The sequence below is a fragment of the Dermacentor silvarum genome, chromosome 8 (genome assembly GCF_013339745.2).
Source record: "Dermacentor silvarum isolate Dsil-2018 chromosome 8, BIME_Dsil_1.4, whole genome shotgun sequence".
Taxonomy (NCBI): domain Eukaryota; kingdom Metazoa; phylum Arthropoda; class Arachnida; order Ixodida; family Ixodidae; genus Dermacentor; species Dermacentor silvarum.
In genome coordinates this window covers 166,758,791-166,772,831 of record NC_051161.1, presented here as the reverse complement: position 1 = coordinate 166,772,831, position 14,041 = coordinate 166,758,791, and the positions used below count along the sequence as shown (strand labels likewise).

At 46.9% G+C, this 14,041-nt stretch overlaps 2 protein-coding genes across 5 annotated transcripts in view; one reads left to right on the top strand and one right to left on the bottom strand.

Annotated features, from left to right (window-relative positions):
* The window catches only part of LOC119461825 (epoxide hydrolase 1), a 118,028-nt gene extending 114,334 nt beyond the window's left edge, over positions 1 to 3,694 (bottom strand). Inside the window, exon 1 of the mRNA XM_049672275.1 lies at positions 3,457 to 3,694. The gene's annotated coding sequence lies outside the window, so the exon portion shown is untranslated. The remainder of the gene's footprint in view (positions 1 to 3,456) is intronic.
* The window catches only part of LOC119461824 (protein ABHD13-like), a 116,090-nt gene that overhangs the window by 38,350 nt on the left and 63,699 nt on the right, over positions 1 to 14,041 (top strand). The window contains exon 1 of one of the 4 annotated variants that reach the window (XM_037723197.2): positions 2,876 to 3,292. The exons of the other annotated variants lie outside the window; for them this stretch is intronic. Coding sequence (XP_037579125.1) covers positions 3,013 to 3,292 — 280 coding nt within the window. The 5' untranslated portion in view covers positions 2,876 to 3,012. Of the gene's footprint in view, positions 1 to 2,875; positions 3,293 to 14,041 lie in introns of those variants that run through there. 4 annotated transcript variants of the gene reach the window in all.

Below are 14,041 nucleotides of genomic sequence, written 5' to 3'. Positions count from 1 at the left end.
AGGGCGCCCAATTCCCTCGTATTTTATTGCTTGTTCTTCACTTTATCCCTGGTTTGCCCTTGCGCTGTCTTTTGCATCATAAAACCAAACCACCTCACCCACCTTTTCAAATCATTTTCCTATAGACAGTTTAGGAACCGTCAGAATCGGAGCTGTGTGCGACGGCTCGCGCCGAGCGCCAATCTGTGGTATGGCCGCCTTTGCTTACCTAATTTGCTACGCCTTATTATTTATACTCAAAGCGGATTTCTGCCATCGGCGTCGCCGTCGCCGTGAGGTTCCGCATGACGTACAACGGCGATGAATAGTCGCCGCGCACCGTATTCTGTATGTGCGAGTGAAAGCGCGAGGGACGCGTGCTTTCACGGGGAGCGAACGCATGGCGGAGAGCAAACGCGCGTTCTGCGCCATGCTCCCTGAAGGGCTGCAGAATTAGGCGTCTCTTTTCTCCTTTACAATCAGCATGTATATATAGAGCAAACGCGACTTCTTCCGTCGCGCGAAAGGCCGTGGGAGGACGGGAGGGAGTTAGGGAGGGGAGCCGACGTTTAGCTGCGGCACCAAATGCATATTTATATAAAAAACGCTGCGAGGCGAGAATGTGGTAAAGACTTCCGACGCTGCTCGACGAGTGTCACGTTCTGATCTTGTCGAAAACCTCCGAGCCGCAACAGTCACCAACGTCGCGCGCGTGCGGAGCGAACGCGGGCAAGATGCCGACGGCGTCGACAACAGTTCTGCGCTGGTGCTGCAGCATGTCCGAAGTTTATACAGCTGATAAAACTACTATCTTTACTCTGTATAGCTCTCCACTAATTTGCTATCGCAATTGATGCGTCGCCTTTTGGGTACAACTGCTACATTTTTTTTTGGTATGGCCACTTCCTAAATGCAACACAACAACCCACACCGGAATAGGAAGCCAGACCACAATATTTTGCTCAATATAGACTTTAATTTCTCTCTCACTCGCTCCCTTCTACTTCTGCGAGACGATGTGCGCTAAGGCGCGTACGCTCGCTTTTGATATGCGCTTGTTATTTTTGCTAAATATTTCGATGACAGTCGCTACCGACTTTAGCGCCACCGCACTGCTATCCCGTCGTACGTTGAAGTATAGTCTGTAATTTATTATTACGCTGTGATATTTTAGGCGTAGGGTAAAATGTAGGGTAATAAAAAAGTTATGTAGGTAAGATAGGGTATTTTGACTGTGACGTAGGGTATTTCCCAAAAATTGGTTTGGCAACACTGATTCCCATGCATACCACTAGAGAGCCTACATGCAACGCTGTCTACATATCACAGTGCGGCAGCGCCAGATTTCCCTCTAGGTAATATAGTGAGGAACTCTATGGCCGGCGCCCGGGCTACAGTGGCTAGAATTGTACCGGGCATTCCTCCGCTCTACCGAGATACGGGCACGTGTCGAGCAGAGTCATGTGGGCGCGCTAACCAAAGCGTGCGCGCGGCGGCGCCCATGTATTTCTCCGCTCTACCGAGATATGGCTCGATCTAAGCGCACTTTGACGCCGGAAGATGAGGCTGCCCGACGAGAGAAGCACCTTCAAGCCACGCGGGAAAGGAATCGCCGTCTTCGTGCCGATGCAGCCTATCTCGCCAACAAAGCCACCGATATGCGACGTCGCCGAGCCGATCCGGGACACCGAGAACGCGAGAATCAAGCCAAGCGTCAAGCTAGTCAAGCCTTGCCATGATAGCCCAACCCTAGCCCAGCCCAGCCTACATCAACTAGTTGCTAAGGATCGTCGCCCAGCTCCGCTGTTTCTTCAAGTTGACACCGCTAGTGCCAAGCTGGCCGCATTTTTTTTATTACGAGGCACACAAGCGCAAGTAGTACAAGAATATAGAAATTGGAATGGGTCAGCGCATGCTACTCGATCCAGGCGTGGAAGTGGTCCAGTTCTCACGTATCATTACGAGGAGGTAAATCAGTAGAATTACCGCGATCTCCACTCTCCGGTATGGATTGCGAATGGTATGGTATGGCAGGACCGCTGTATATGGCAAGCCCCACGCGGCAACTCTTGTTATCCACATACTCCATCGTCCAAACGACAGCGAGCGTTATTAAACGTTCTGGCCACGGGTTCTGTTTGAAAACGGGGTTCATGTCTCAGCACCACGAGGACCGCAGCCCACGAAGGAAAACATTCCCATGCTGGTCCGGACCATTCACCGAATATTTTTGACACAAAAGCGACGAACAACCGTTCTGCAACCGTGAACCTAAGCGCCGCGCGCGACAGAGCTAGCCCGCATGCGTACTGCACATAACTATACGGATCTATGGTTCCTTCTCACGACCGTCCATCGTTGCGTTCGAAACCGTCTGACGAAAAAACAATGCGCGCATTTGTCGGATGAGCAAACTCAATAATCAGTTATTGCTTGCGAAATGATTCACGAAACCGTGATATATGATGATGATGATGATCTATTGGCATCTCCTTTGAAACGAGGAGATTACAAATAGTTACCTAGCCTGCTTGAGTTAAACCAGGTATTCTATATGCTTTTCATTCTATAATTTCAGTATGCATTTCCTTAATCCTTTTTCTCTCGCTCAAAACTATATACACACTCACGTGCAACATTCACCGCAGCAAAACAGTAAGTACCGGAGTCACTATCAAAACGGCCTTGGCCACTTCTTGATAAGGTGTGGATTGTTGACTTGAGTATGAGGGCGTTGTATGTCTGTGTTATGGTATAATATGAACTAAACGGTAAACCCACAGTGGAAGAATACTACCGTGGGCAAACCAGAACGGCATGACGCGCCAACGATACAAAAAATGCGTCATGAAAATAGTGCGATGCCAGCGCCACAATCCCTGCCAGAGAAAGATTACTTGCACAGTGGCGCGGCTGGAAGCAGAGCGGGGTCCCTAGATTTTCCTTTCGGTTTCTGACGCAGCGATTCATTGTATCGGGAAATTAAATTCGATGGCACTCATCCAGAGGCTGTCATGAGCGCCCAGCCCGCCGATGGTTAAGATACACCCTCCGCAGGGCAATGGATCGCCTTCGGACAGCGCCTACTTGGTGGCCGACACCATGCGACCGCCGGACTCCGTGCGGCCGAACGCGGCCAAGAGCCCCGAGAGCAACCCGGACTTTGCCACCATCCGGATCGTCAGCCGGGTTGTGCTTTTCGTGCTTCGGAAGTGCTGGATGGTGTGCGGAGTCTCGTTCGTCACCATATTCGTCATCTACTGGTACTGCAGCAGCATCCTAGCGCTGCTCCTGCTAGTCTTCGCAATTACAGGTACGCCGCCCCCGTCGTTGGACATGCGTTGAGAGCGACGCTCTTGTTTTGCCGTTCCTACACACAGGCGCTGTTTACCTCGCGTCGTGTCCTCGTGCAACTTTCAGCCAGGTCACATGGCGTTGTATCGAACTTTGAGGAGATAAGAGGACGCTCGTACTCACCGTTCGAAGTGGCGTTGGCCCAGCGTGGAGGAACAAAACGTGCTGTCGACCACGCGAGGCGTCCGCTGTGTCCTTGTGTCGCAGTGGAGAGGGCGAAGGCAACCTGTCTTCGCTGCGATTACAGGAAATGCGCACGCCTTCCCCGCCGCCTCCGATAGGCGCACTTTCCTTGGGCTGTTACAGCAGTGAACTAGCGGCAGCTGCGATGTGCATTTGAACCGCGCTGCCCCGAGAGCGCAAAGTGCGCCTCCGGTTGAGTTCGTGTCTCACGCCGTAGACAATGTTATCGGCGGTCGAAGATACAGTGCGGGTATTTCTGGCCGCAGCGCCTTGCTGCTGTAGCGATAGTGTGCTGGGGACGTATTCTGAAACGTTCCACTTGGGCGATATTTCGCTTTTCGCCTTCAGATGCGCGCTGATTGGCTGGTAGAGCAAAATTGAATGACGTCGGGCTAAACCAGCCACTCAGCTCATCCAATTTTGCTAAAACAGCCAATCAGCGCGCATCTGAAGGCGAAAAGCGAAATATCGCCGAAGTGGAACGTTTCAGAATACGTCCCCTGGTGTGAGGTATATACCCAGCCTTCTGTGCATGCCATATCTAAAGCAACATGAGCTTGCATTCTTTTTCATGTAATGCGCTGAGTGAAACTGAGTGATTAAGGCACTCGTACAAGGCGCCGTAGCGTTAGTTTCTATGAGAGTACCGTGAGTGTACTCACGGCTAACACACAAGGACACACCAGACAGTATGAGCAAGTGCTAACTACCAACTGGTTTATTTCAATGAAATGTTGCCCTTATGCGGGCTGCAGTCACTTGAGCATGTGGAGATGGATGGATTCTAGGGTTTTACGTGCCAAAACCATGATTTGATTATGAGGCACGCTGTAGCGGGGGACTCCAGATTACTTTTGACCACCAGGGGATCACTAACTTGCCCCCAATGCACGGGACATGGGATTTTTTGCATTTCGCCCCATCGAAATGTGGCAGCCACGGCCGGGACCCATGACCTCGTGCTTAGCAGTGCAACACCATAACTGCCACTGTGGCGGGTTGAGCATGTGCAGACGCAGAACCATTTGGTAGTTTACACTTTCTCGTCCTGTCTTTGGGAGTTTGTGGCTGTACCAAGTTTCCCTCAGCAGATTGTAAGATGAATGAACACCAAACTATTACAATTCCTTGCTTGAATTATGTTCAGCAATACAGCCAAAGCACCGCTTGATTAATGGCTTTACATTGTACCCAACATTATGCAAAATAACACAACGTGCAACATGAGTTTACGCAAGAACATAACAATCAAGCTACTTCATGTGTGATGCCCTTGAATGTGTAGTTATTGATATGATGACATCTTTGTAATGCTGTGAAAGTTACAACTGGCATTTTTTAAGGCTTGTTGGTTGCCTAATTGGTTTTGATTCGTAGTGAACGAATAACAGCCCACCTAACGAGGACGAGAAGGTGACGCGTACAGCAACTGCATTTTGCTGTCCTTAATGGCCATTTGTGTCTCCAGGAGGGCAATAAATGAGAGTGGTGGAATGATGTATTCGTTAGTTTTGCTGCTGAAGATTAGCTACCATTACCGCAGGCGCTAGGTGCCAGCTTGTGGCTTTGAGCGCAGAATAGTTTAATTTGTTTCTGGCGACAAATATATCTTTAAATGCTATTTACTGTAGAAGCTATCTTGGGCTCTTCCATGGCTCAGAACAATGTATGCCATTATAAACACATTTGTTATTAGCCACACATTAAAGGGGCAAGAAAAGAAGTCCAGATTTAATCCTAGGTTTGTGGTGTACCTATGAGCTCGGCTATACCGGCTGCTCGAAACATGCTGCATAAAACAACATGCAAGGTGATGTTGCTGGTATCTTGCTTGCCTACCCTTGAGCATTGAGTGCAAAACAATAGAACTGAACAAAAGTAGCCATCAATATGCTTGCCTTGCTTCGCGCTTATGCGAACAGAAACCCATATCTCTCCATGATCAGCGATGTTTGTGTGACTTTTCCCTGTAACCATGTTTGCTATGTTGTAGGAGGAGAAGTTGAAATGTTAGTAGAAACCTTGAGGCTATTAAGGCTCCAGATGTTAGGTGGTGTGTAAAGCACAGTTAAGGTTTTCCTTGTGCAATAAAACCCCATGACACGTAGTCACATCACTTTTATGAAAGGGAATGCACGAGCACATCAACTGCTCTCTGTGGTGGCTGCTGATGACCGCCAACAGGCGACTGGGAGAGGCTGAACAGCTACTGGAGCCCGCAATTGGCAACTGGAGAAACTATGAATGCCAAGCCATGGCTACGGTCGAGTAGAGAAGGCTCGCAGCGCCACCTGTAGTTGCAGCTAGCATCTGTGCTGCTTCTCGCAATCACCTAGTGGTGATACAATAAGTGGCCACTACAGATCTTGGTGTGTGCACAGTGAAAAGAATTGGAGCAGGTGTTGGAGTGGCTGTAGTCTGGTACGCAACTGCATTCTACCAGGAAGTGATGCAAAGGCATTTTGCTTTTACCTAGCACTTTTCATCTTGGTAGCACTTGGTCAAATTACTTCAATAAGTGCAGCAGGTCTTCATGGCCACTGAGATAGCAGCTTGTTTGAATTGCCTTTAATATGCATGGCACAGTAGCATCTTGGGGGTCATGATTTCGCATTGTGATTTTTACTGCATGCCAACGGAAAAGTAATACACTGAAGACAGAGACTGACGTTCGTCGGATGTGGTTTATTCATCCAACTGCTACGATGGTGCTAGCGCGAGCTTTCGCCTCGCGCGTTGTCCACTTCGTCGTCTTCAGTTTTCTTCACACGTGTGCATCTCCGGAAGGTAAAGCAGCTGTACAGGACGTCGGACTTGCTGGCCATTCAAAAGTAGTATCAGGAAAGACCGCGCAATGCAGTCTCTTCCTTGAGACGCTTTAACAACACGGCCAATCTTCTATGTCAGAGGCAGCGCGGCGCATTAATGTCCTCAATGATGGCAAGATCGTCGGGCTTTAAGTTCGATGACGGCACAGGCTTGCTGTGGTGAGCAACGTGCAGGAACAGAAGGTATTCCTTCTTCCACTGCTTCCAAAACCTCTGAAGCAGCTGTTCGCGATGCTGAGCTTGTCGTCAAAGGTCAGTCACAGTGGCAGTAAGAGAAGAGTTTTCTTGTTCTGGTTGGCAAAGTGACGATACGCTTGCCGACTAACAATTGTGAGGGCGTCAGAACTGCTGTGGATGAGACGTCATCCTTCAAGTAGGTGAGCGGACGACAGTTGACTGCCGCCTCAACTTCAGCAAGCACGGTGAGTAGCTCGTTGTAGCTCAAGCTACTCCGTGCCAGGCAACGCTTTAGTGCATTCTTAATTGTGCGGATTACACGCTCCCAAAAGTCTCCCCACCACCGTGCACATTCAACAATAAAGCGCCATTGGATTCGGTGAGAGCTGGCATAGTCCTGAACATTGTCTTCGAAAAGGGAGCACAAAGCCTTGGCGCTGCAGCGGAATGTTTTCGTGTTGTCAGAGTGCACGATAGCAGGAATTCCACGCCGGGCTGCAAAGCGCCTGAAGGCTAGTAAAACTGCTTGTGCTGTTAAATCTGTGGTGAACTCCAGGTGTACTGCCCTCATCACAGCACAAAAAAAGACAACGATGTACACTTTTACAGTGGAGGGTAATTCAGCATGGCAATAGAGTGTTGCGTCACTAATTCTTTGCCTTGGCAAGAGTGCTACATGGGCAGCTTCGGGAAGTAGGTGCCGTCGGTGGCATGCTAAGCACAATTTCGGAATGCCCTTCACTGTGCTGATGCCTCTGGAGGATCCAATAGTGTTCCCGAAGGTCCCGGAGGGTGATTTGAACTCCTCCATGTAGGAGTCGTATGTGCATTGCATCATTGATCACTGGTCGGTGAACCAGTGATCTGCAGGAAGCAAGATCGGATGCCTCAATTCCTCTCTGTCGTTAAGCTACTGCAGTTGGCCTCCTACATGAAGTACTCTGTCATGGTCGAGAAACGGTTGTAGTGTCAGCACACTGGAGGTGTTGGGAATTCGTTGTCCTTCCTCCAAGGCCGTGACTTTGATTGCGAATGCGAAGTGTTGGACAAGCCTCAACTAATACATCTCCGCCTGTTGCAACTCTGACACCGTCGGTGGTCTGGTAGAAGATGGTGTGTTCTGCGAAGCGTTCCGACGAAACCTCATGATCCAAGCTGTTACTCGCAGTAATCGGGAGAGGCGTCCAAAGCTTGCAACCTTAAGCAGTGGCTCGTGTGGGGGTGCAGGGGGTGCCACTACTGTGGTGGGGCAAGTGGATATCTCTTCACTGGTCTCGCTAGAAAGGGACTCCGGTGAAGGAGCAGAACAAATCTTCGCAGGCCATTGCAAATGAGGCTGTGACAACCACGTAGGACTGGTCCACTAGAGAGACTTGCGCAACAATGACAGGGCTGCTGCTCCACACGTGAGCAAACCTGCTGGATTGTCGTTGCCTGCACAGTGCCTCCAAGAATACCCCGAAGTCAAGCGTTAGATTCGAGAACACGGTTTCTCACGAAAGTCTCCCATCGTTTAGCGTCAGCAGCAATCTAGTGTAGGGCTATTGATGAGTCGCTCCAAAACACGCCCTGACAGCTGGATGTTTCTGGAATCCTCGGAGGTAGTTGCACAGCCTGGCAGCCAACAGGCACGCAGGCAGCTCTAGGCGTGACAGCGAGGTAGTCTTCAGTGGTGCGACCCTGCATTTGTTCATGAGCAGCTGAACCTTAGACCGTTTGCCAGTGGGCTTGCATCGCAGAACAGGTGAAGCTCAAACGGTGGAATCTGTCGCGGAGTGTAACAGATGACGCAGCTTGGAATTTGCAGTGAGGAGAGCGTCGGTAGTTCGGATGTCCAGCCTTCCCACTGTTTCTCGACGTCTTTCGGTAATGGCTCGTCTCATATTGAGTTCCTACGCCACAGCTGCTGGAACAATAATTTCGCTCGAATGATAGATGGAGCCATGAGACCTAACGGATCGTAGAGTCTTGCGAGTGATTGCAGAATGGTGCATTTCGTGGCTTTGGTAGGAACAACTGTGGTGGTAAGCACAATATCGTCAGCGTTGCAGTCCCATACTAAGCCAAGCAACTTTGTTGCTTTGTTTGCTTCACCAATGTTGTCGAGAGAAGTGTTGTCCTTGAGGAATTGACGGCAAAGAACGCTGGAGTTGGAGCACCACTTTCTTAACTCCATACTTGTATCAGCTAAAATAGCCAGTGCAACACGGTAGGTTGCGAGGGCCTCTTCTTCATTGGAAGCTCCTATGACAAGGTCGTTCACGTAGAATGATGTCTTTAGGCGTGTAGCTATTATTGGCCGAGTCTTTTTCCACATTTCGAAGGGATGCTGCAAAGTAGCAGATAGAATGAAAGGGCTAGACGACGCTCCGAAAGATACATGAGCCATTCGCCATTCGACGATGGAAGGTATTTTCCCCTCTTCGCTGGACAGTCGGTCGACCCACAGAAAGCGGAGAGCGTCACGGTCTTCTTGTCGAATTGAAATTTGAAGGAAAGTGTTGCAGATGTCTGCTGTCAGGATAATTGGTTTCATCTTGGACTGTACAAGCAGTTGCAAGAGCTCGGCACCAAGTTTCACCCCTTTGTCCAAGATATCATTGAGCGATGACTCGCCACGTTCATGGGAAGAGTCGCCAAACACTACGCGTGTCTTTGTAGTAGTAGCTTCCCGACGGATGACTGCATGGTGTGGAAGGTAGTAAACCGTCGCTTTGGGCTCTAGAGAGGTGTCGACACGTTCGGCGTGATCTTCTTTGAAGTACTGACTGATGGTGCGGTCATACTCCCGGAGTAGCTCCTGCTGTTATTCGAAGCACTGAAGCTGGCGTCTGAGCTGGTTTTTGGCAACACTTCGGTTTGTGCTATTCAGTCTTCCCTGGTGCCTTATCATGAGAGGAACCACATAACGGCCAGCTTCCTTGTGCGTGTACTGTGTGAACTGAGTCACTGCCGCTTAGTCACAAACGCCGGTGGTATTCTCAGGGTCGGTGATCCTTATTGCATCGAGTCGCCACATCTCAGTTGGGTCAGCAATGTCATATGCAGCTTGCCCATTCTGCTCACATGCAAGGAATAGGGCAGGAGTTACAGGAATGTGCTGGAGTTACATTTAAGCAAGGCAATGGTGGGCCTTACTGGGTAGATAGATGCCTTGCACCAGCCACCTGAAGATTGTCTCAACTGCACATAGGTCGCTGCTTAGACGCTCTATTCTTCCTATCACTATGTGCCAATAGTAAACTGATCCTATAAGGACACTGATTGTCGGTATCGGCCGATCACCCAGTCGATTCTCATCTGCCACAAGCATCTTGGGCGTTCACACAACTGTGCGAGGAAATCTTGTCCGATGGCTGGAGTCTTCACGGTGAAGACTTCCAGTACCTCCAACGCTTTAGCAAGGTAGTGCGTTGGGCGAGTTGGTGCATAGCTAAACAAAAGAGTCGTGGCGCGAGGAAAAGAAGGAAAACCAAGGGGAGACAGGAATGGCGCCCTATCCTGTCTCCCCTTGGTTTTCCTTCTTCTTTTCCTCGCGCCACAACTCTTTTGTTTACCTCCAATGCGTTGACCGTGACGGTGCGGGAGTCGAACCGACTATGAAGTTTGAGCTTGACGCTTCGACAGGTTCCTGGTTCGTTCCCGGGTCTCGGCACCATAAACTATGTTGAAGACAGAGACTGACATCCGTCGGATGCGGTTTATTCATCCAACTGCTGCGATGGCGCTAGCGCGAGCTTTCGCCTCACGCGTTCTCCACTTCGTCGTCTTCAGTTTTCCTCATCGCCTTGCTCATGGGCTGAAATCAAATGAAAAAGTAGTTTGATTGGCTGTGTGCAATTTTTGAATTTTTGAAGTGAAATGAAAACAGCCTGCGGCATTACCAAGGAATTACCATTAACCTGTGTCATCAGAATTCATTCTTGCAAACTCACCGGCTATAATTCGTAAATTGCAATATGTGCCTTAACTCGTAAACAACTTGATTAGTGAAATTTTTAGTAGATCGGAACTTTTTATTTCTCATGGAAGTAATTTCTGCCTCCAAGTAATCCAGTTCCAAGGATTACAATTGTGCTATCCTGGCACAGCTGATTTTTCAGAAAGGTTGTATGGTTACACAAAAAAAAAATCTCCTTTTAACAGTATCCTTTGAGGCACCCTTGCCGCTGCATTCTTCACCTTTCACTCAATATAATTAAAATAAGTGGGAAAGATCTGATATGCCCAGTTGTACCTCTCCTATAGTTGCATGTCGATGTGCTCCTGGTTTTGATTTGCTCAGTGTCAAATAAGAATTAACTTTATTTTTATTTTATTTACAAAAACTTCTACCAGAACACCATGCCACATTGATTTCGGCTGTGGCATTAGCTTTGTCAGTACTCAAGGCATACATAATCTGGCTGGAATATTGTTTTGTGGGACTTTTTTGTTGCACATGTCTTCAATGTGTTCCCTTGTCTCTGTACCAGAATTCAGTTCTGCTTGTTTGCGTTAATAGCTGTTGTGCATCATTTCTGTTACATGAAAGAATATTTTGTGCTGTGTGAGCTGCTACAGCACACCAGAAAATTTTAATCGCTTAACTGCCGATAGTGAGATAATTCATCACATGCGCCCTCTGGTGCTGATGACGAGTTCACTCATCGTGCATTTTTATCAATTTTTTCAAAAGATTGCCAGAAAATTTGCCAAACATCTTTGAAATAATGGTGCAAAGTATGCAAGGCGTGGAAACAATTGCGCCCTCTTAAAAATATTTCATAATTTGTCATGGCCGTTAAGGGGTTAGCAAATGTATTCTCAGACTGAGGGACCAATTGGATTCAACAGTTTAAACTACAAAGCTGATCTGTTCTCTGCGAACTGTAGATGTGTGTGGATCCTGAAATACAGTCTCCTTGTTTTTTACATTTGTCTCTGATAATAATAGATTAACTGCACTGTCTGTATTTCACATCCAGTGCTACTAGCTTCGTTTGTACTGTGATGTTATTTTATTGGCCAAATTTTGCTCACCTGAAGGATAATTGTAAATGGGGTGCTGAAACTATTCAAAAATGTAGGAAAGCAATATCTTAATGTGTCGTTTGGGTCAATGAACTTTTGCCAAGTTTTTTGCCAAGTTTTCATCTGTGGAGTGCTTTCACTCTTTCGTTACCAGTAGAAGTGTGCTCATCTTCAATGCTTTTGTTTTAAAATTTGCTTTCAGGACATAGTAGTCACAACATATACTGCAATAAATAAAATTATAGCCTGATCGCTGGTGTCTTGAAAGGGTGTATAGCAGTAATAATTGCTTGGACAATTTTTGAGTTCAAAAAAGCACATCAAAGAACACAGAAGAAAAGTAATAATTTGCTATTTTTAGTATTAGTACTGTCAGTAAAGAAAAATCTGAAATATACAAAATATGCACCTGGTTCCTGGTTCCCAACTTTTGCAAGTCAGATCATGCAAAAAAATTAAGATTTGTTTTGTCAATACTATGCTATGCTAGAATAAGCAGTAGCTTCGCAAATGTGAAAATGGTTAAGTTCTTATTGTACATGGAGCGTTTGTTCTTACTCATTGCAGCAGCCACTTGGTTTGTATTTTACTGCATTCTTTAGGCTCGCAAAGTAATGGGTCAGGTCAGGGAGCATGCAGAAGCCTCCTCATGCGTGATTGCTGCGTTCAGTCAGCTTTTCTGGGCAAGCAAGGTGGGCTAGCGCGTATTCAACTGGTGCTGGAGCCTCCACATGCTTTGTTCAGTTCTGGTACAGTATTGTGTAGGGATGCACAATATTGTACAGTAATGGGCGGGTGGCACTTGCACGGGTGGTGTTCAAAATGTAAGAGATTAGACAGCTAGTCAAGTTTCGGTCGCAGGTCGGTCTGAAATTGACTGCGTACTCTTTTGTTAGCGAAAACCCCACACGACGGGATAGATTGCTCGTAATAATTTGTACAAATGCTGGTCGAAGTGCTGATGAATAAAAGCAACTTGCGGTGGGCAAAATAAAGTTGCACTTGATATTCGTCGAACACAGTTATGAAAATAACACGCACTCATGAGCATGTGCCGTTGTTCTGAGATATCGTTAACATAGCATATTCGTTGGTTTGCAAAATTGACAACTCGAAAAAAGCTTCTGTGTCTTCACTGCTGCTGTCATTTGAAAATTATGTTGCCGAGTCAACCAAAGTGCAAGTTTTGCGCCTTTTTATGGAGGTGCTAGGAGCACTGGAGGTTAGTTTCGCCAGTACCTCGAGTCAAAGTGTTATTTTTCGAGACTCCCCAATCTGCAAAAATTCATCAAATCTCACAAATAAATAAAGTTTAGTCATCATTTCAGATGGTGCATGTTGTTAGTAGAAGAATTGAAATGGAAATGTTTAACATTAGAAAGATGTTTAGACACGGTAACGAAAGAGTTAAGGCCAGTGCATTGCAGAGTAATCTTAAATGGCTTCTAATCAGTGTACAGAACAACCTCTATAAAATGAACATTGGTGTAATGAATTATTGGATATAACAAAGTAAGCCCAAAAGTTTCTCACCGTTATATAGTAATAGCGAATATTAGATTTAATGAAGGTATTTTTTGTGCAAGATGCAACTTTGGTATAACGAAGGTCAGGAGGGTGGCCTCTCCCAGCAATCTTATTTACCTGTGTCTCTTTTTGCGACATTATCTGATTCCTGTAATGTTGTCTAATTCCCTGCCAACCCTGAGTATGTTCTGCTTCCCTCAACGAGTATATTATTCTACGACCACTTGCCTGCTCTGAATATAATGAAGGTCCTTCCGTCATGTGGTGTAAACTTCCAAGACTTTAACACTATGGATATGCCACCATTATGGCTTTCCATGTCTTGCTTTCTTCTCATCCTTGTTCTTTGTCATCTGTTGAGCCAAGATCGCTATGAAAAACACCAGACCTGGTAAATTTTAGTTCTTCCTCTTAATGCTACAACTGGAGGGAAAACTGGGCAATGTGGGGTAAGTTCATGATGAAACAGCATGGCAAAAGCAACGACAAACACAACACTAGGTCTCACTGTCAACTAGACATTCATTCTGAAATAGTGTTTAGCGCATATATTGTACTGCACATTTCTGCGAGGCAAGGAAGCAAACACGACAGCACAATGCAGTTAGAATTGCTTGTCACACACAAAAAAAAACTGGTGTACCGAAGGTGCCAAAACCAATTGCAGGAGCCAGAAGTGTGTCATGGCTACCATTTGTTTGACACAGCCCATTTACTATTGCTTCTACAACATAGTTTGTTTCAGTACCCAGGAGGTGCTTGCATCATGACATTGCGATACATTGGCTTGTCCCATTCTTCAAATCACTGTGGCCGCGATATGCGAGCACAGCCAAAAGAAAAATATGCAGAAATCTTTATAATTAATTCAATTATTTATTTATTACAGAATCTTGCATTTGCTCGAGCACCACTACAATAGTATGAATGTTTACAGAATTTTACCTTTCTTTTTTTCAGACTTGGCAAATCTTTCTCTT